General features: G+C 37.6%; 1 protein-coding gene across 1 annotated transcript in view; it reads left to right on the forward strand.

Annotated features, from left to right (window-relative positions):
- ARHGAP15 (Rho GTPase activating protein 15) overlaps window positions 1–22,924 on the forward strand; it is a 311,247-nt gene that overhangs the window by 150,140 nt on the left and 138,183 nt on the right. The window contains exons 6-7 of the mRNA XM_068408177.1: window positions 698–796; window positions 2,667–2,793. Coding sequence (XP_068264278.1) covers window positions 698–796; window positions 2,667–2,793 — 226 coding nt within the window. The remainder of the gene's footprint in view (window positions 1–697; window positions 797–2,666; window positions 2,794–22,924) is intronic.

Here is a 22,924-nt window from a genome sequence, read left to right on the forward strand (position 1 = left end):
AGATGTAACCCTCCATTCACTTGTCTGCAAACACAGTGAAACAGCATTATCAGGGGATTGAATATTCTTTTGATAAATACTCCCAGTGAGAGGGTCAAAAATGTAAATCGACTTCTATACAGACAAACTGGGGATTTTTTTCATGATAAATGGGCTCCTAATTACACTGCTATAGCCATCTTTGATGGTAATTTTTTTTCTATGTGAAAAAGAGTGACATTATTAATTTTACCAAAATGCTTGGAAGTGGACTCTGGAATCACAGGTATATAATAAAAGTGTAAATTTGAGAATGGAGGTACTAGATATAAAAATAATAATACCAAAATAGAAATGGAAACTGAAAATAACAGGAATTGGTTCTCATATTACATTAATTTCTTTTCAGGGTGCTTTGATTTACATTTGAACTGTGTCTTGTAACACTGAGTTTCATGGCTTTTGTTAACTTTTGTCACATTCCTGTTATTTTTGCACTATTTGTGTTCTGTGGTTGCATTGCTGAGACAATCTCTCGTTGTGACATATTCAAAACAGTTTTCAGACAGAGGTTCAAAACTCCTCAGTACCTCAGCACTCCAGGAGATAATTCTTGGTACAAAGGAAAAGCATTTGGGTGCATAGGAGAGAAAAATAGAAGAAAATCATCTGTCTGGTGTGTGCTTTACTTACCTGTCTGTGCCCATGCCCTCCCCAGATCACGACAGTGTCAGGAAATGAGTTCCTCCTCCAGTCGGATATCGACTTTCTCATATTGGATTGGTTCCACGCTATCAAAAATGCAATTGACAGATTGGTATGTATTTGTTTTGGCTGTTACCTTTATTAATTAAGATGTAGCAATTTCAACTTCATTTGCTTAGGCATCTCTACAGGTTTTAGGCAGTCAGCAGCTAGCTAGACATTCCTTTCTCTGAAGGATGTAAAAATATGTATGCAAATCTACTAAAAAATGTCAGATAAACAAGGGTGTTGAACAAAAATGTCATTTGATTCTTGCCTCGAAATGGAACGCTACATTTATTTCTCTGAACTAACAAGGACGCTGGTTTGCTCAGGGTTGTAAAAGCACACAAGCACTTAATAACTAATGAATTTTTGCATTTTCTGTTTATGCAGCCTACACTATATAATCTTCAATAGAACTATTAATACATTTGAGCCTTTTATGAATATTTCTATTACTTATTCACAAGAATAACACTAGCAAATAATATTCCTTTGTAACTGATTGCTGTTATTCTCCCAGGAAAGCTGGGGGTTTTCTACTAGAAGTAAGCAGGGCTGCATTTTATTAAAACAGTTTTTAATTACCAAACCAGATTCAGCTGTAGCTTTTTCTTTCTTTTTTGCCACTCTCAGTACAAATTCCAAACATCTTCCTCCTGTCCCTCCCTGATCCAAGAACATATTTTTTTTAGAGGGCACTGACTTTCCTTGTTCACTGCAGGATTTGGTGAGAGAAAAATATCCCCATTTCTTGCATTTTTTCAGAGGTTTTGCTGCAATGGAATTGGCAGAGCGGGCAGAGGCGACCTCTTTGAAAGGGTTAATCTGAACACGGCTACTGTTCCTTAAAGAGCTACAAACATTATATTACCCTGAGGCTATAATCAGCCAAGGAAAGTTTGATCTGATGATGTATGTCTTCATATTGTGAATTTCATTGGGCGTGTGAGGATATTGATATCCTGCCGAAGATTTTGGGGTGGAGTTTTCCGTGGAGATTCAGAACACTTTTTTTTTTTTAGCATGTTATTCAACTAAACATCTAATAAATTTTATTATTTTTTTAGCACAACTAAGGTAATATTGTGGCTTCAGTAGCTCTGAACGCGCAGCGAACCACAGCAGCAGTGGCTGGTGGGGCACAACGTGTAAAGGGTTTGGGTGCTGGAGGGCAGGGTTTGTCCCGGCGAAGGTTGGCCTTTGCTGTGTGCGCAGGACAGGATGCCACCCCGGAGCACTCGGGGACTATTTCAGATGTGCCGTTTATTTCAGTTTTAAAACTTTGAGTGTTTAAAGCATCGCAGCTTTCCAGGCCATGAGGATGGCTAAATCTCACCTGACCAAATGCCATGGGAAGAGACGTGTGATTAGCCAAAATATCATCTCGGCTTTTATTTTCTTTTTTCTTTTTTTTCTCTGTTAATGGTCCCTAATTGTCACTTTATAGGCCAGTGAATTAGAGCAATAGAAAAGTCGCCCATCGCTCTTTCCTAAGCTTAGACCAGCAGAATTCAACCCTGGATTTCTAAAGATGTTTGAAACAATTGTGTTTGCAAGAGTATTTACTGTAACTATCTAAACCAGAAAAGCAGTTTAAACAACCTTCCTCTTTGCAAGCATTTGGAAGAAGCCTGCAATGTGGAAATAATTTTGGTCTCTGAAGCCTGAAGAAGTAGGCCTTTTGTTTTCCTCACTTAAATGGGAATTTATCTCAGAAATTAACATCAGTCTGTCAGGGCCATAAAAGCTCTGCCATATGACAAATTTTGCATTACACTTTCCTTAAATTATATACTCACTACATCACTTGCTGTGTGTGTGTCTGTTAGCTTCTGATTCTGTACTGGCGTTCTGTAATCTCTTGCTTCATTCTTACAAGTAATAATTTTATTAAAAGCATGCACACACATATATATATATATATTTTCTTTTCCCAGCCAAAAGAACGGAGTTGTACCTCGAGAAATTTGGAGTTCAAACTCAGAAGATCCTCCAGTATCGAATTACTGAATAGATTAGACACCGAATCCAAAGAACCGAAGCCTGAACACAGAAAATCTTTAAGTAAGGCTTCTTTCTTTTCTGATGTTTTTTCTTTTTATTCTTTCCTTTTTAAATAACTATGCCATTACAGGGTAAGATAATTTTTATTACGTACAGAATGTGAGGAAGATCACTGAGAATTTTAAAGCTGAATGTGTTCTGTGCTGATATACATAACTTGCATTTAAGTAAAGACAGTTACTGGCTCCACACTTTTAAAGGGTGACATTCTCTCCTAAGCAAAATAAATTTGTTTAGGAGCAAAGACATTTATTCAAGCCATTTATTTTTTAAAAATAAGCAACATGAGTCCTGTGCTAATGGTCTATTGCAGTTGCTTTGTTTCCATTTTAGTAAAATACCTCAAATTGCCAGAGTAATTTTGTCTGTTGTATGTTTATACACTGAATTGCTGAAAGACCTGACATATCCTCCGTAGCCGGCAATCAGTGGTGTATCTATAATTTTATAGAAGGCAAACTCCAGGGATCAAGGTTGATTTTTGTCAGTGTGATTAGAAAAGAAAGGGATCTAAAACTAGTCAGGGTGTGCCTTACTCCACTGAGACTTTCCTTTCCCAGTTTGTGCCGAGACGCTCATGGTATCGTGGGCAGTAGACGCAGGAGCTGGTGGTGCCCCTGAATCACTCACTCAGCATTTTTTTAATTTCACCCTCTCTCTTGAATCTTTATTTTTCTTCTCTGTTTGGCAGGAGATTCACATAGTGCTTCTAATGTAAGCGCCGTGACAGCTTTAGACTCGCGTGCTTGTACGAGGGACCTATAGGTACCAAAGTGCTATGTAGGAATTTGCCTGCACGCATTTCAGTGCAGGATCAAAGCCTTAGATGTTAAGAAAACAGTTGCATTAAAAACCCCCAACATAGCTATTTTTAATGATAATTATTCACACAATCATAAATATATGCACACATGCGTGCGTGCGTACACACACAAATACAGAGAGTCATTAAATAGTCTCTTTCTGCAGACCAAAGCTTTTTGTTGTTGTTTTCCTATTATCTTGGAGATTTGGGGTTTTTTTAAGGTTTTTCTTTCTGCTACAAAATATAAAGTAGCTGAATGTAGCTTGTGAAAAATTGTCCCAATATCTTTGTACTGTGTATTACATTGCATTTCTCAGAGGAAGAAAAATAAGACTGAGAGCATGGTAAGTTTTGAGGGCCTGATTCTGCTCTTATTGTAGCTAACAGCAAAATACCCATAAACTGTCTCAGAACTCGGGGATTTTTTATTTATTTATTTAGACTTCTCACATATCTTTAAATGATAATTCGTCAGACAAAACAGAAAAAGTGAATATGAGCAGTGACAGAGACTTAGTCTACGTTTCTTTTCAAACCTTAGAGAATCCTGAATAACCCCTGTTTTGTTAAAGGCTATTTAAACTGTTAAAAAATGTGGAAATATCTGCTGTGAATCGAAGCTTGCATTTAAATACTGTAGATTGGATTGCTTCTAAAATATGTATTCAGAACTTTTTTTTGGCCCCTTGAGATCAAGCAATTATGTGGAATTAGAAAAATCATATTATTCACTTACTTATTAGTAGTCTAAGCACAAACTGTATTGTCAGTTTTCTGCCTTTGGCTTTCTGTGCCCTTAATGTTCACACAAGTATCGTAGCCAGAATTATCGGCAGCTAGAGCCAAAATTGCTTTAAAAAGGCATGAGAACTGGTAATGACACATTGTTAGCAGTTAACAGGTGGTCGTTTCATTGTCCAGTTTGACTGCAGAGCACAGAGAAGATATGTGCAATATCTGCAAGTGTGTTTATAAAGTTCTTACAAAGTTGAACAATTTTATAATTTTATAGTGCTCTTATATTTTTGACTGCTGCCAATGCCAAATCCAAACAAAGGACAATTTTAAAGATGGCTTAAAACTCCTCCAGTTTAACATGGAAGATGAGCAACTGATGTGTTAGCAGGCCACCCCCCACCCCCGATTATCCTTAATGAAACTTTCAGACAATTCAGACTCATTTGTATTTACCTTCTCTATATTTTAAGGGCTGCAAAAAAGGTCCAGTTTTAGACTTGGAACTGCTGTGTCATCAGGGTTTTTTAACAGCACAAATACATAAAGGACAGGTATATTCCAATCGAAGTATTCCAGTAATTTACTCTTTAATTTAAAACTGGGGAGACTGCCCCTAGAGACTTAGTAGCAGGAATTTGGTTTTTATGTTTAATCCTAATTGCTTCTGCTTACACTACAAGGACAAATGGTAATTCTCTGTTATGCTTTTTGAGCTGTAGACACTGATTTCATTGAAAATTGGGCTCAAACTGCCAGGCTCAATTTCCAAAGTTCACAGAGTGTCCGACTTCTTGGTCACGCAGCTTTTCAGTGGCTTCTCATCCAGTTTGGATTCAACTCATGTTCTAATTGAAGTTTTCTTGAGCTAAGAAGAAACCAAGGATGGCCTTGGGGAACATTACCAAAATATGTAAAACCATGATCCTGCTCTCAAATACATGGAAAGAAATTACTCTTTATTTTATGATGCCAGCTATTTCACTGATGTAGTTTATGCAGCTAATGCTGGGTCAGAAGGAACACGTTTTTCACCCTAGCAACCTCCCCCATTAGAAGATGTATACATCTGGTGCAAGGAAATTGCCTTGCAGCACCACTCCTTTTTATGCAAATAACTGTTATTCTAAACCAATAATTTTTAAAATTAGTGGCAGACTTTATAAGTTCCAAGTAGTTTCCTTATCATTCAGACTGTAGATTTTTAGTTTTTTCTCCTAAGGTTGCCAAAAAAACTCCTAATTAGTACCAATTATAATTGGGTCTTCTGGTAGGTGGTCTGCCACGTTAATTTTATACCACATGAAACCAGGCACCTGGGCTAGACTGAAAATAGAGATGCTGTCATGGCACATGGGAGGTAGGGAAAGGATCTGTGCATTGCAAGGTTCCCAGAAATTGTTCATCTCTCCAAAAACCAAGAGACCTTACTGTCTGTACAGACTGCAGGAGTTGTCAGGACAGGCACGTTGTAGGCAATGAAGCCAAGTCCACGCTCTCCGCTAAGCTCAGCGTTGCTTTTTCTGTCCTTGGTCACTTTGTGGCTTACATTTTGGCCATCATCTGGGAATATTGTCACTCAGGAGTGACCTCTTGTGGAAGACCCTGGGCTGGAGTCGCTATCGATTGTCGGAGGGGATCAATTCCTCCTTCTACTCCCCCTTTTCCGGATGGAAACAAACGGCTTCGCAGTAGGAAGAGTGCCCTTTGGCTACCGTATCAATCTGAGGGCTGCTCTTGTCAAAATGCACAATCACAAGCTTGATAATGCAATCCATTCCCAAAGCACTATATTTCCAACCTGTTCTCCATCATTTCCTTATGGCGTCACATTTACTCAGTTCATCACATTCTTATTAATATTTTAGGTTTCCTTGAAAGTGATGGAATTCTATTTTTATTACAAAAGCAACAAGAATAAATACTAATTGTTGTCAGTTATTTCCTTATGTAGTGGGAACAGTAATCTGTTCCTCAGCTTTAGGTTGCCAAAGCAAAATAATTAAATATTTTAGACATTTAAAAAATCTGTGATATTAGATAAATGCAATTTGATCTCCTTGTTTGCCACATAAAAGCTGGAACTGCCTGAATTGATAAGATTGAATTGCATTATTTTTATTGTTTTTACTTGCATATTTTTCTTATCTTCAAGAACACTTTACTTAAAACCCAGTGATTAGTCATGCAGCCCTGTGACGATGGATCCTGGAAAATCTCCTCCATATTTGAATTGTAGCTTGTGGAGCCACAACTATAGCATTAAGATTTTAAAAAAAATATTATATATATATGAAAAGGAAAGTCTTAATAGGCTGCCCAGTATTATTGCTATTCATGATCACTTTAATATCTCAATAAGAGTAGTCGGGGATCAGAGCGTCATCGTGCCAGACACAATGCGACACCCAAGTAAGACAATTCCAGCTCTCAGCCTGAATAAGGACAAGTTGCAACAGGTGGAAAAAGCGGACAAAAAGCAGGGGGTGGAAGGAAAAGCTGGCAGCCAAGCCGACATGTCATGCATATTAAACAGCAGGCTTGGGATTCCTTTCCACCCTTCGTTAGGATTGGGGTCTTAGCCCTGGCACCCTGGCCACCGGCCAACTCAAATAATGATGTTTTGCTTACCTAAACTCCTCTTGCACTTTCAACAGGGAGCCAGGGGTCTTTTTAGTCCCAAAGGGCGATGCGTCGCTCTGTACTGCTACAGCCCTCTCTTGCTTCCCCAGGGAACGGCCGCAGGGCAGTGTCCGGGGACATGCCTCCTCGCATCTTTTTAATCAAGAAAAAAAATAATAACCCCTGGATCATAATTTTGATTTGCCTTCAGAGGTATTTGCTACAAAGTCATCTGGGCTCTGAAATCTGCTTTTGTTTCTGAAAAGATACAGTTTAAGGCAGGCACCCTGTCCCTAGTATTTAGCCAAGGACTCTGTGTGTGTTTTAAAATTGCCCAAAGTTGCTTTTCTCATTTCACTCACTTCTGGTTACTTCAGAAGGCTAAATTTTGAAACTCGAAGCATGGCATGTAAATGTTCCTAAGTAATTACTAAAACACCCAGAATCATCTCTGAATGCAGTTTGTTAGATAATTAAGACTGTACAATGTGTGTGGGGGGGAAAAAACAGCAGCAGAAACCCATTTTTGTCTCTCAGTGGACGTGATGGAAGAACTGGAGAAGTCAATGAAGCTTTAACCCTTTCTGGCTCTGCATGGTGCTTGCTTCTTCCCTGGCTAAAGCTTCTTCCAAGGGCTTGCTCGGGGATTTAAAGTTTGTCCCCGCACACAACTGGATTTTTCTGTGGCAAACACTGGGTTGCTGAAGCTGGTGTTTCTCTGCAGAGGGAAGGGATGGTTACCAGGGCACAAACACACATATTTGCACGGCTTCAGCTGTGTAACAGCAGGAGAAAAAAAAAGCAAGAAACTTATTTTGTTGAAAGCATCATTTGGCGTTCCTAGAAAAAGGCCACCTAATTACAGGCAGTGCTGAGAGAGGAGCTTGTGTGATTTTTCTCTCTTCCTTTCTAACATGTGAAGAGGATGGTAGGTTGGGAGACCATATCTTGGGATGTAGTGAGAGGTTTTACTAGCTCAGCCAAACTTGTCGAGGGCCGGATTCTGCGGTAGCTGATGGAGTCCTTCACCCACCTAGGGTTGCTTCTGTGATAAGCGGGCTAATCAGAGTGGCAGAAGTGGGAAATCACTCAATTTCTTTGTTAGCTCTGATGAAGTCTGAATTCTTTCCCCTTCTCAGCCCATTTAATTTAGTTAGATGTGAAGTTCAAAGCCAAATAGGTGCTATTTAGAGAGTATTATTACATTACAATGTTAGCATTATGTATAGGACAGTTCTATTACTTTTAATAAAACCAAGAAATATAGACCAGTAATGTATATTACTGCAGCACCACCAATGACAACAATTAAAACAGAAACCAAATGAAAACTATATGCAAATATGCAGTTTCCTACTGCAATGTTAGTTTTGTCACTCTGCAGCTCGTATGTTTGTGGCATTTATTGGTATTGCATCAACAGGAGTGCAGTCAGCTTCACACACTGAGAAAAGCCCACAAAAAGAAAATGCAACGTGCTGTTTGTGGAGGGTGAGAGCATTCATGTGGACTATAGGGACTAAACTTATTTTTTGACATGTTTTTACACGTTTCTCTGCAACATTCACTATAGGTATGCTCGTTTCTTAAAGCTTAGGAAAATACTGATTCAGCAACAAAGAAGTAATAATATTGGCATTTTGGAAAGAAAACATGCTAAATTCAGAAACAAATTGTATCCCTTCCACTGATAACAGGAGATTATGTTGCACCCAACACCACAACTGGCTGTGACTGAGCCTCAAAAAAACCCTGATTCTTCCTGAATTTGAATATCTTGTTTCCATCAATTATAATATAATGTTTCCTTAATTCTTTGTGTTATTTCTACTTTACTTTCCAAAAATCCTTCCAGAGTTTACTATTTGGGTTGAAAAAGCATATTTTTAAATTGGGCATAACCTACTTCCATATAAACGTTTGGCAGGGAAATCAGTGCATGTTCACTTAATTCATTTTTATTGAACCAAGTCCAGATTTTTAGTCAGGAAAAAGTTAGATATTAATCATATCTGAGCAGGATCATTAAATTTTCCTTTACCTAGTAGAACAGCAGGGTCATTATAGAACCATGAGAAGTTAGCTCACTTATTAATCTTTACAATTACATAAAAGTGATCATTTTTATAGTACTTAAGAGTAGCTCTTACCCATTACGTGAAGAGTATGTGGGAATATTACAATATAATATAATGTATTATTATTGATGTGACCTGTGACTCATTGGGCTGCTCACTGACACACAACTCTCTGGAAAAGTTATCTGTTTGAGCTTGGATAATCTTTAATTGTTTCATATTCCTTGTGCTCATTTATGGGGCATACTAGTAAATAGAGAGCTAGTCACTGAGTTATTAATTACCCCATTATTACTTAATTATCACTATTGCATACTTCATTTTTATGGAGAATTATATCACAAAAGAAGGCATTTTATACTGCCCACCGTAGTTAAGTATGAATGACAGTGATAGCTAATGTAAGATTGAGTTAGTTAAAGAAAATCAATCAGAAATCCTCACTATAGATTATTATCCGGTTTCTTCTGCCTTTTCCAGCAAACGCTTCTCATCTTTGACTTTGAAACCCAACAGTTTAAACCGGGTTCTTGTTTCAGTGGACTAATCCCCTTTCATAAATCATGTTCAAGTGCTGAAATAATTTGCACATCATTTAAAGAGTATTTGCTTTGAAACATTCACCTCAAGCCCTTTTGTATATCCTTTCTCTCTAAAGATTTGTAGTATTTGTTTTGTTCTCTGAGGTATAAAAGACCTGGGCAAACTTTATTCCTGTTGTTTCAAGATTAGTGAAATAAAATGCATATTTATTCAACTGGGACCGAAAGGAGCTTTAGTAAAGGCGATCATACATGCAACCCATGGGAATGTTACAATACAAAATGTCTGCCTTAAAAACTCTTTAGATTTGTTCAAAACACTATTAAAGGACTTAAGTTTAAAGAAAAAAGTGTTACAAATTCATATTTCTTCTTTGTTTCAAAGAAGAGAGAGATGCCATATATTTCTTAACAAAAAAATCTTCTACATGTGCACTCAAGATAAATTTGATACGGAGGCAAGTAGAGACTGGATAGTCACAATTACTTTAAGTTTTTTCCTACTGAACTACACATACTGATGTATTGTTTAAGAAAACTACCTTTTGGAAAAATGTGTAACAGTCATGTCAAACAGGCACTTGCTTCAGATGAAGCAATCACAAAGAAATCATGAGCGTTTTAGGTATTATTGGAGTCAAGCAGTTGTGCCCCTTCCATGTACTAAAAGTGAGGTGGACTCCTGTGATACAAGGAAAAGATGTTTACTCTAACTCTATCACTTTTCATCCCAGCTATCCAACATGGCTTGCACTGGTTTGGTGCAGTCTCTTAATTCCTTACTAAGTAGATCTTTGTTTACCTTAGGAAATAAAGCTAAATTTTTGGGTATATTGTGGAATATGTCACGATTTTTATAGTTTGAAGCAATAGACAATGAAGAGAGTTACACCTGTTTGACTCTCCATCACCTGCATTGTCAGTACATCTCCATTTTTTTATATCTCCATATTTTGCCTCCACAGGGAAAGAATATAGGCTGACAACTGGTAACACCTAAATACATGCAGGCATTGTCACTGCAACGGGAAATATTTTAGACTGCTGCCTTTGGAGAGAGGTCAGAATTACAGCAAATGAGAGGGACTTGCTGAGCTTTGTTCTTTGGGAAGGAAGAGCAGCCCAGCTTTCCATCACTCCTGTGAACCTAATTCTGAAGCCTCTTGTGGTAATTATTGAAATGACTACACTGATTGCAAGTTTGGAGCCAGAAAAAATGATTCTCACACTATATTGTATTCTGAGGTTTCACTACTATTTATAACTAATCCAGATGCAATCCTCCTGGTACTTTGGGAGGAATGTGACAGAAATAAGGAGGTTTTTAGGTTATAAAAGTCTAAATTAAGCTCAATTAGAGAGACTGAAAATCAGGCTCTAGATAGGAATACTTACTGCCCAGACTTACTTTTTTTCCCCTTTGCGAAATCATTTAAATGTTTGTACCTTCCAGGCTGGAGGATGTATTTCATTTAAATTATGACCTCCAATCCCAAATATTTAAAGGCCAACTTAATAGATGAAAACATGGTACTGTCTCCTGGACAGGATATATTAATGCTTTAAAAAGGAATGTGCTTCGTAGCGTCTCTTATTTTTCCACCAGCCACCTGCTGACATGCCAGATAAACAGATCTTGCCTCTGACAGCCAAAGGGTGGAATACCACTGAAGGGTTAAATGCTGTGTTGTTTCTCAATTAAGTAAAAGGTTCCAACTAGCTGGCTTTAAATATTGATGCTGAAGAGAACACTATGACATGTGAGCAGCTCCCCTCACCACCAAGGATATTCGGCTCCATTTAATTAATTCCATTGGCCATTGTCTTAAGCGTGCCCAGGATTCACCCAAGAGGAATTCACTTGCATTACTGTTATTGAAAAGTGTAACATAGCATTATCTGCCTCAGACAGACTTTTTGTAACATTGAATCAATTCCCCAGTTCTTGAAAACAACTACCTCATTTGATTCCTTTCATAATTAATGAAATTCAGTAGTAATGCTTTTGCCCCTCAGCTCATGCAGGAAGTATGTTCCAAAACTTCACTTTTCAAGCTGAAAGCATTCTAATTTTCAGCCTAAATGGACTTCTGGTATGAATGTGTTCTTGTGTCAGCATTTAGCTAGCTCTTTATTTTCAGCACTTCTTGTTCTGTCTCAGGTGTACCATCCCAAAGAGAGTTACAGACAGCAGTCTTACTCCTTCTCCTAGTTGGTTTGGTAGACTAAGCCAGCCAAGATTTGTAGCTGTCTTTCCTATGACAGGCTGCTGCTCTTTTTCCCTATCATCTCAAATAGCCCTTTTCTGAATCTGCCCCAGTTTCAGTTGATATTTCTTGCACATGGATATTCAAGACAAGGTCTTCTCAGAACCATGGGAAGTGGAATTCACTCTTCCATATGGAAATGGCTCTCCTGATACAGTCTAGGGATTGTATTTATCTGTTTCATGGCCACTTCTTTTAGAGATAAAAAATAAACAAACAGAACATGTAGATCCTGCTGTCCTTTAATCTTTTGCAACCAATGCATTCTCCATGAAAAACAAAGAGTAAGCCTGCCTTAAGCCTTTTTATAGCATATAAAATCTGTTCCTACATGTGATACCATTTTTTAATTAATTTTTAAGGTGTTCAATTTATACAGAGATGTAACATTCTTATAAAACTGAGACTCTTTTCGAACAACACATTTAAAATAAATGAAATTAAAACAATCTAAAATATGCCTGTGCTATTACACTTAAAAAAAAAACTTTGGAGAGAAAAAGGCTTGTAATCATGAAATTAATGAAGACACCTTGTCCAGAACACACAAATAGTATAAAAAGCATGCAGATATGAAGCCCTGCTAGAGAGAATATGTCTCTGAATGTAAATCTTTATAGGTCATATATGTTGCTATCACATAGTGATAGTACATTTTATAATCGCTTTTGCTGAAGAAGGTTATACTCCAGTCCAAGGACCCAGAGCCAGAAGAGAAGGTGGTCAGATGCAGGGAGGTCAGAAAAGGAGAGCAGCCAGATGCAGGTTTGATCATTTGCCATTTAGCAGGTTTTGAGGTACAAAAATATAAATCAGAACAAGCTAACCTTTAGCTTGGTGAGTATCTGTAATAAAAGACTTCATGCAAGGTGCAGGAACATGTGGGTTGAGTCCACATTGCTTAGTGATCACCCTTTCTAGGAGAGACTGGCTGTGTCCTAATCAGATAAAGCTTTTCCTCAGATCTCTGGTACCTTGTGATGCCTGGTGTTGTTAATGTGTGTGTCTGATATAAGTTGATGGTTATATGCATCCCACCAGCCTGGTGTTTTCGAAATATTATGTTGAATGTGCCTGATATGTAGATATGTACTATTATGCTTGAAGGTAAAACGCCTTCTGGGATAAGAGTTAATGGGCAGAGTATGGCAAAGGCAAAGAAACTTGGTGCTGTCTTGTCCATAATGTCTTTTGGGAGGAGTCTCTGGAGTAAACTGGCTCCTGAACAGCACCCAGGTTTTCTCTTGGGAAGAGATAGGTGGAAGGACTAGAAAGGTGACTAGAAATTAAGTAGCGCAGGTGATAATCTCAACTTCTTTCTTTGACTGTCTTCTATCTGAGTTGTAGATACATTCACTTAAATCAAAATCTTTGTCTCATTGCTATGGTTTCCAAGATTTTTGTGTGAAAGCATATATATAGTATCTTTCTTGTCCATGTAAAGTTAATTATTTTAGGGTGCTATAATGCTCCTACCTTCCTTTCTTCATATGAAGGTATTTCAGTTGACGTGTTTGAATGAAAATCAAAAGATAGTACTAAAAATTAGTGAAGAAATCATGAAACTACTGCAATAACTGAATTGTTACACAATGTTATCTGAAGATCTTTGAGTGTGATGGATCAAGGGTAGTACTGATATTAAGGCACAATTACAAACAGTGGAATACTTGATTTATTGTTGCAACTTGGCTCTTAAGGTAAGTTACACATCAGTCATTTCTGAACTGAAAGTTTAGGTCTTGCTTTAAAAATCTTTTGCTAGGTTTCAGATTTGGAGTGTCTGATAGTTTGAATTTGGGGTTCAATTATAAGAAAAGTAAATTTTTCTGTTAATTGCCCACGTGGCTTGAGGGATGGAGACAGAAGACATGGTGAGGGACAGGCTTAAGAGGAGAGGAGTCAAGGTGGTGACATGGGAAAAGGAAAGAAATTGAAAGGATCCTGAGGCACCATTGGTTTGCTGCATCATTTTTCGGGATTTTGCTTTCCTTTGAGGTATTGTAGCAGATCTTTTCTGCTGCATAAGAAACAGTGCCAGGTAAGACACAGCAGTGGTCTTATCTCATCTGGTACACTTTTTTAAAAATCATTTCTATTTGGTGAATGAGAGGATGGAGAGGATCCATTAGAGTTTTACTTTCTGTTATTAACAACCCACAATGAAAATGTTCTTTGAAAACATCTTTTGGTTTGCAGGTTTTAGTCCAGAAAACTAAGTTAGCAGAATTCACCTTTTCCAAACAATTGCTTACTTGGAATTCATCTGTAGCTGTCCCTGCTCAAGTTACAGGTCATTCATAGCAATAAAGCTTTCTAATTCTGTGACAGAATATTCATAATGTCTTTAAAATACTCGGCTAGATAATGGTCCCCAGGATCTGGACAGCAAGACTTCAAAAGGCAGAGTCCTCTGATCTCCAATTTCCTTATTCTCTCTAAGCTTGGATGGTTTCAACTATCAAGCATAGATTAAGTTTTATTGGTTGATAGCCTAATTGCATTTGTATTATCTTTCCCCTTAATATTATTTTCTTTTCTCTGTATTGGATTTCATCCAAATGTTACTACTTCCATGAAGCAGTTGTCTGAAAATGTTTTGCAGTTGCTTTGATGCTTAACTGCTTGACACGTGAATGTTGCAATAAGGTGCTGTTTCCTGATAGTAGTCTTCCTTCTGTAAGGAAAAGTTTCCACAATCTTCTGTGCTTTGCTTATATTTGATAGAGCTCTTTGGTTGAGGTTTTTCATGGACAAGATAAGGTTTGGTTAAACATCTGAACTTTTGAATGTTTATCTGAACTAGATTCGACCTCTAAATTTGTCCATCATTAGTTATTTTGCTTTTCTTTTTAGAGACTAAATTATGCTATTAAATATGTTCTAAAGTAGGTTAAGTCCCTGTGCAGTTTGTCAGCTGGAACATTAATTTTAAAGCTAAAACAGTCTTCTATTGTATCCTTTTAACATTTTGTCTGAGTTTCAACCATGGCTGGTCAAACATAGGGTCAGTGCACCCAGGCAAACCCCACATGTAGTTGATTGAAGTGTCTCAAAGTTGTTGTGATGACTGGCCTGATTTTATTTCAGGAAAAGAACATGATATACCATAATTATTTGCCTGCTCAGGCAACTTGTTCCAGTGCAGCTGTTCTGGAGACTGTCTCTCTGAAGGTCTCCCCCTCCAAGCCCCTACCCAAGGGTCAAGTGGACTTGTGTTCCCAGATACCTGCTGCAGCAAACCTGTTGTGCTAGCAGTGTAGGACATGCTCATTTCTAGGTCTCAGTTACTCATGCCTTCAGCTGACCACGTCTGTGTCTCCTCTTTGGGCTCATGTCTTAACTGTACCAACCCAGACAGGTAAGCAGTCAAATTTACAACATAACCTATTATAAGATAATACTTGGCTAAACATAGCAGCAGCTTCATTCTGGGCTTTCTTTTCCTCCTGTAAGTACTGTCTCAGCCCAAGAAAGAGGCTGGCCCATAGCATATCTCACAAGGCACCTTCTCCCACTAACAGCCTCCATAGGGCAGGCTCACACAAAAGCTGTAGCCTCCATTTGGTCTGCCTCATGTTTTTATGTTTATTTTAGGCAGAACCTAAAGTGCCTTTAGTGGAAGTCTTTCTGTGTCCTCACAGTGCAACTCTGACACTACTTTGTAAGCAAAGAGCTGTAACTCCTGAAAAGTTTGAAAATCAATTGTGTTTTAACAAATAAGAATAATTTCTATAGAAATATAAAATGAAGTTGATGGCAGGAAAGGTCACTTTGCCTAAGGTTTCGTTCGCAGGGCCACGAAGATGATTAAGGGAGTGGAACATCTCCCTTATGAGGAGAGGCTGAGGGAGCTGGGTCTCTTTAGCTTAGAGAAGAGGAGACTGAGGGGTGACCTCATTAATGTTTATAAATATGTAAAGGGCAAGTGTCATGAGGATGGAGCCAGGCTCTTCTCATTGACATCCCTTGACAGGACAAGGGGCAATGGGTGCAAGCTGGAACACAGGAGGTTGCACATAAATATGAGGAAAAACTTCTTTACGGTGAGGGTGACCGAACACTGGAACAGGCTGCCCAGAGAGGTTGTGGAGTCTCCTTCTCTGGAGACATTCAAAACCCGCCTGGACGCGTTCCTGTGTGATATGGTCTAGGCAATCCTGCTCCGACAGGGGGATTGGACTAGATGATCTTTCGAGGTCCCTTCCAATCCCTAACATTCTGTGATTCTGTGATTCTGTGATTCTGTAAGGTTTATATTTATGAGAATATGGATATTGAAGATTCTTACCAGAACTTTCACTGAAGGTAGGAATTAAGAAAGGATTCTTAAATCCATTGGCTTATTCTTTTTTAAAATGAGCTCATGGGTGATCTTTTGTTCAGTTATACATACTCAAATGGTTTAATTGAGGTAGAGGTAATTTGATAGAGTTGACATATAAACAGAGTACAGCAAATGGATTTCAGGTCTTTGGCTAGATGTTTTTTGATTACTTTAAAGATAATGGGTGTGCCTTTCTCCTTTATAAAATATCACATCTACATTCACTGGACAGTACTAAACTTGCTGTATTAAAAGAGAAAAATATACTGGAACCCGTGGTTTGAAATAACAAATATACAGATGAACGTCACTACTGTTTCTCACTGGCGATAAACAATTTTAACATGCTGGTTTTCATAACTTAAACACTAAAAATTAATTTTATCCTTTATTGTATGAGAAGCACTAGAAGTTCATCATGGGTCAAAAAATATAAGGCTATGAATATAATTGGAGGCTGAGTGCAATAGAAATGTAATTAAATTTTAAAATAATTTACTTTTTAAATTTAGAAGTACAAAATATAATTGATAGGAGTCTCAATAGAAAGAAAATTCTTTGGTACAATATTCTTTCTGGAAAGGTCCCATAAGATCAGATCTGAATAAAAGATTCAATAAGGTATCCACGCACATGTCTAAATTTAAATATATGAATCATTTGTATGACTCTTAACAAAGGTAATATAAATACAGCAATGTAAGTCTCTCTTGTTCTCTACAGATAATTAGTTTGTTTTCCAAAGCATAAGGCAGAATTATGTAAGTTTTGAAATTAAAAATGCACACGTGGCTGGCAGTAGCCAGCCACTCAGAAGGGTTTTCTTTTGGCATAACAGTCTATCTGGTGCTCCTGGTAGAAAAAGGAACTGTATAATTTTCTTGTCCTTTCGTCTGCACAGTTTAGTGTAAGTGATGTCCATTCATATTATTTGCAAAAGGTTGAAAAGGTTTTTTTTAAGCCTAACTCAGTCAGGAGGTAAGCATAAAGACTTGAAAGTTATTTATATATATTCCACAACAGAAGAAAACAAACAGAACTACTTATTCTAAAAAACCTTGAGTACATTACTTGTTGTAAATTACTTGTTCAATTTGATCTGCAAATAGTCTTTAGTTCCTTGCTCTGTCTTCCTTAAACTTTAATTGCATGTTTGTTTTCTTTTGGGAAGTCTGCTTAAATAGTATTCTTATATTATATACGTGAACTTCAAAAGTCATTAATTCAAATATTGCCATTGGTTTCCTCTATAACTATCATATTTTATACGAGTGGGATGAGACTGTATGGCTGAAAACACTGGAACAGAGCAGCTCTGAGTCACCCAGGTAGGAAAGCGCAGGGTCACTCTTCAACTCCTATGGGTTAGACCGTCCAAATTATGGAGTATTTTCCTGGCAATTTTAGCCACCCCTCTCTAAAGGCGAGAAGTACACCAAATGCAAAAAGCATCTCCATCATTGCTCCTGCCTTTTGCCCCTATTCCTCCATAATTAGATCACTCTTTAAGTGAAATTTTATAGAAAGTGGCTACTGAAAGAGGCTCGAGAGCAAATGAGTCCCCAGTGATCTGTGCTCGTACAAACGTGCCCTCCTCAGTGCAAGAGGGATAAAGAACTGCAGCTACTTCTTGCAAAGAGACCATGTCAAGAGTTCTGATCCCTGGCATGGGCTCGGAGAGACCAGTTTCCCCTTCCCAAGCATGCTGTAGTCTTCCTCTTCCTAGAGCCTGAATAGCCTGAATTTGTGTACTACAGCAGATTTCTTCCAAGTCCCACATGTTTTACATTAGATGAACATAAACTGGTCATACTGTATGAATAAACCAAACTCATTGATTTCTGGCATTGTGGTTTTTATATTCTAGTTAAGTGTGTATAATAGCATTTCTAATATTGTGACAATACCAAAAAAATTGTGGAAAGAAAGGCTTGGCGTGTCCTGGTGATCTAATCCAGTCCCTCCTGTCACAAGGTACCGTGTTCTGTGTCCCCTTTCATAAATCTGTTAAGCTTCATCTTAAATTCTTTTAGTTTTATTTGCCACCACGACTTCTTTGAAAGGGTGTTTTAGAACTTCGTATTATGGCCAGTTTATACTCATTTATTCTTGTGCCAGCATTGTTCTTCAGTTTAAACAGCTCTTCTCCCTCCCTGCTGTCCTCTTCTCATCTCCTGCTCCTTTTCCCACCCCCACCAGCAAATTCGTAGAGAACAATCACAGCCTTTCTCAACCATTTTCGAGGTGGCCAAACATGCCGAGCTCCCCGTCTGCTTTTGAAAGCTCAGCAGCCCATTCTGGTACTGCTCACAGCCGCTGCCTCCACCTTTCCTGGCATGAATTCCCACCTCAAACACATGAGTGTCCAAGGTTGCACACTCCTAAGAGATATTTTGTATTAGTCCTCTCTGACCATGCATTGGGTGGTATTAGGTCTCATCTGGTTTCTCCAGCTTCCAGTCTCAAAGTTGCTACTGTTTTCTCTGATATCCTGATTCTTGTCTGAACTGATGGTGCTTCCCAGCCTTGAATCACCACAAGTATTTTTTTAGTGCTCCTACTTTTTCTGTTGAAGTCATTAATCAAAACACAAAGATCGGTTCCAAGAATATTTAAGGGCTTGCACTGGTAACTTTCCTTCAATACAGTAGTTCTCCTTTCAACAAAGCTCATTTTAATACCTTACTCAGTCACTTCACAGTTATTGTTTTAGTTCGCTCCATCTTCTCTAGTTTAACTAATCATTTCCCATTTGGCATCATATCAAATACACAACTGAAGTCCAGATATATTTGGTCTATTGCATTTTCCTTTTCTAAAAGAAAACCCATTTATGTTATTAAAGACAGATATCAGGTTAGTTTGGTATGATCTTCCTTTATAAATCCAATACACACTCAGAAATATTGCTTTACTTTTCTAAATATTTATGGCACAAATACCACTAAGAAAAGCTGTGTGGGAAGTCGCAGTTTGTTTCACAATGTAAGCGTGTAGTGATATTTAACACACTATTCATTTATTTCCATTTATTATTAGTGGGGGACAAAATTTTTAAAAAGGTTATATGCATCAGAGCACGATGCAAAATATGAATTATATAGTCATTTTATCGAATCTTTACTGCTAATGCACACAAATTTCACAAAGTGTAATGACACTACTGAGCACTTAAGTTGTTAGGCTGTCATATTACAGAAAAATTATTTGTGCTATGTAATCACTGTTTTCTTTTTCCTATTGTTTATTTCTAAGCTTGCTTCATAAACATTTGTAAATGCAGATATATTTGCTGTGGCAAATATCTGGTTTAAGACCATAAACCCAAAGGACTTCAAGTTCTTCTCTGCTCATGCAAGCAAAATCTTCCCAGCATGTCCTGGCCAGCGATACCCATCCTGTCACCTGATGCCACCGCAGTTCTTGTATCTATGCTCTGTAGTCCTAAAACCTGTAATTTTAAAGCTTATCATAAACACAGGGATTAGGGGTAATGCCTGATTCCTGCGTTTTCCCCACCGATCATTTGTATGATGCCTTTAAGCAGACCATGTGTCTGCCTCTCATTTTACACTTTCACAGAAAAGATATAGTAATTATAGTGTGGGGATAACTCATGAGACTGCCCAGGAGTCTAAGGGATAAAACAGGATGACTGACAAAAGTCTTTAGCTCAATAAAGTAGGTGAAGTGAATTCCTTACCCTTAGTGAGCAGGCTTTATTGACTTCATCTCAGAGCGCATCACAAAGGGAAGGAAGGAGGCAGGGGTTTGGTTTTGGCACTCTCAAAATTTCGGTGCTGATTGAAAACCTGACCGTTTATACAGGTGATAATGAATGTTGTTCCTTCCTTAAAAGACTGGCAGTAGTTTCACATCTGCTGCAGGCCAAAAAACTCTGAAAAAGTGTTGAATTCTGAGCTCCAATGCAATCCAATAAAACTTAAAGTAATGAGTCATTATATATTCTTAAATTACAGTGTCTCCTGGAGTGTAGGCATAGTCATATGCCTCTGCATGTTAAGATATATTTCTTCAGGAGGATGAGATATTCAGCAATTAAGCATTCCCATTACTTGGAATTAATTAATTAACTAATTAATTCCTTTAAATTAATATTTTCACACATATGTGATAGCTCTGCTGTTAGAATGACCCTTTCATTATCCAAAGTCATAGAGACATACTTCTACCTCCCCTTTTGCCATCTCAGCTTTGTTTCAGTCCTGCAAGATGCTGCTGAGGACTCTGGATATAAGTTGCTAAAGCATTTAAGAAAATTATTAGTTTAAGACATCAGAGATCACAATTAAGTCCATGGATCTGTCCATATGTATTTTAAGAAAGTTACAGCTAGGATTTTGTTCAAGGTATTCTGTATTTTGAATAGTCAAAGAATTATTAAACCTCAGTTTATGGGTGTTATCGTTATACTACAAGTCATCACTATTTCTGAGAACTTCCTGAAATTTGAAGTCCTCAAGAGTATTAAAAAAATATCACATGGTCCAGGCTGGTTGTGGGTTTTTTCCTGCAGAACCAGGCTAATGGAAGAGAAGGTACTAATGTAAAGCTATTTGAATTTCTTAATGCCTTATCCACTGCCACTGCTGCTCTTCATTCTGTATGAGTCTTTCTATCCAAATGAATCACATACAACAATTTTGGGTGTTGTAATAAACAGATAGGCACCATAATAATGTATTTCAGTTAGGAAGAGGCACTTGGAAGAAATTGGTTTTGCTATACACATGATGTGAGACAATCAATAGTGCTTTAGTCTGACAAGCACTGTCAATATCCATTGTCACAGTTCAGAAAGTCATTAATGGATAGTTCTTCAAAAACCAATGCTTTCAGCACGTTAGAAGTGTTCAGATATACTGTACCTGGCAGGAATTAATCATAGGTAAACCCTTGGGATTATGTATAAATGTTTTGTAAATTAAGAGTGAAACAAAAGGCGTTGGAAGGAATGTGAGATCACATTGTATGGAGTTACAAAATCTTGCCAATAAAATATGGAGCTGTTTAGAACATATTAAAACATTTTACTTTCTGAATCGTTCAGGCTCTGCCCAGAACATCACACCCAGGAAAAACAGTCTGCTAGAATATATTGTCTAGCTACATGACTAAATTCACAGAAAGTAATCACATGAAAATTTTGATCCTTACCGTGAAAAAGTTAGAGCCCTGCCTGGTTCTTTTAGTTGCAGCCATGCCGAAATCCTGGATGAAGGCTTTTGTAACTTCACCTTGCAAATATGTTAGCCACTGCTTAATCTGGTTTAAATTATAATATGTTTACTCTCATTACATCATATATACAATTTAGTGCATTAAATTATAGCAAGCAATTCTTCATCTATACATCTCAAAACTTTCACTGATTCTGATGGCGCTATTTCTGCAGAACTGTGTGATCTGGAGGTAATGCATTAATTATTTCCTTCCACCTGTCTTCTTGTGTAAAAGCTCTTGTACAGACTTTATTTTGTGGTTTTGCATGATACTCCTGTTTTTTTATACGTTATTAGAAATGTTAAGGCTAGAGTTGTGGCATTGAATAAGCATTCAGGGGATTATACAGGCCCAAAAAAAGACAGGTCAGTTTTTACTTTGTGCGGTTTTTTTTGCAGAGAATTAAGTCTATAGTTATCCATCCTAATTCAGCTGATGTTATTACAGTGCTATCCAACATTAAGGGCCAAAGATGTGTTCTTTCTTTTATGCCTAATGATGTGTTTATACTATTTTCTTTTTGTGCCCAGTCTCTATTACACTTCCCTCATGTGATAAGCTGTTGTGACTTAATATAGCTTAATTCTAGGGCAAATTATCTGAGGAAAAGGTCTTGCCATTTTTTCATGTGTCCATTAATACCTTTCCCACCTGTGGAATAAATAGGAGACCTAATGAAGTGAGCAAAGTCATCAGAAATGCTTTTCTAGATCTGAGGGTCCAACTTTATTTCCAGCCAAATGTGAAAGTCAGCCCATATTCAGGTTATGTTTTTGCTGCTGGATTGAAGTGTCCTCGCAGCCACTTGCACTAGCACAAGAAATTTAACATAATATTGACCTCTCTTGGATTTCCCTCTACGTATACTGTAAAAGGCCCTGGCCCAACAAGACCAAGCATGTGTTTCTTTTTTCTGTCTCAGAAGCTCTTGGTGCAATATAAGAAATAATTGAAGAGTCTGTGCAAAGGGAGGGGAATTATCCTCTGTTCTGTCTTGGTTTTGAAGCATTTATGTGGATACATCAGTGTGAGTAACTTCAGAAAATGAAGATACAAGTTTATTCAGTACAATGAATCAAATAGCACACCTATGCAATTTATGCCAGGGAACACACAGTGGAACAAGCAGTAGAATTTATTTCCTATTATTTTATACTTAGATCTTTAAATGTCCTATTTTACTTCTACGTGGAACTGTTTTCCACTTTTTTTATGTTGTTTGACATTTGCCAGCTCTCTTCTGGCCAAATCCAGAACCTGAAATTTAAAAAGGAAGGTATTCCAAAAAATATTTATTGTGGCTCTTGAGTCTTATAACTACTTTTTTTTTTTTTTTTTTTTCCTCTTGGAAGTAGCATTTGGACCTCTTTGTATTTCCAAATTTAATAGCAAAGTCATTTTAATGTGGGGACATCGCGAGAAGAATGGTTTGGCAAGAGAAAGCATATTTCTAAATGAGATCTCAACAAGAATATTTCTGGCTGAGCTTGGGTTTGGAACATGTTATCTAA

Source organism: Nyctibius grandis, chromosome 9 (genome assembly GCF_013368605.1).
Source record: "Nyctibius grandis isolate bNycGra1 chromosome 9, bNycGra1.pri, whole genome shotgun sequence".
Lineage (NCBI taxonomy): Eukaryota > Metazoa > Chordata > Aves > Nyctibiiformes > Nyctibiidae > Nyctibius > Nyctibius grandis.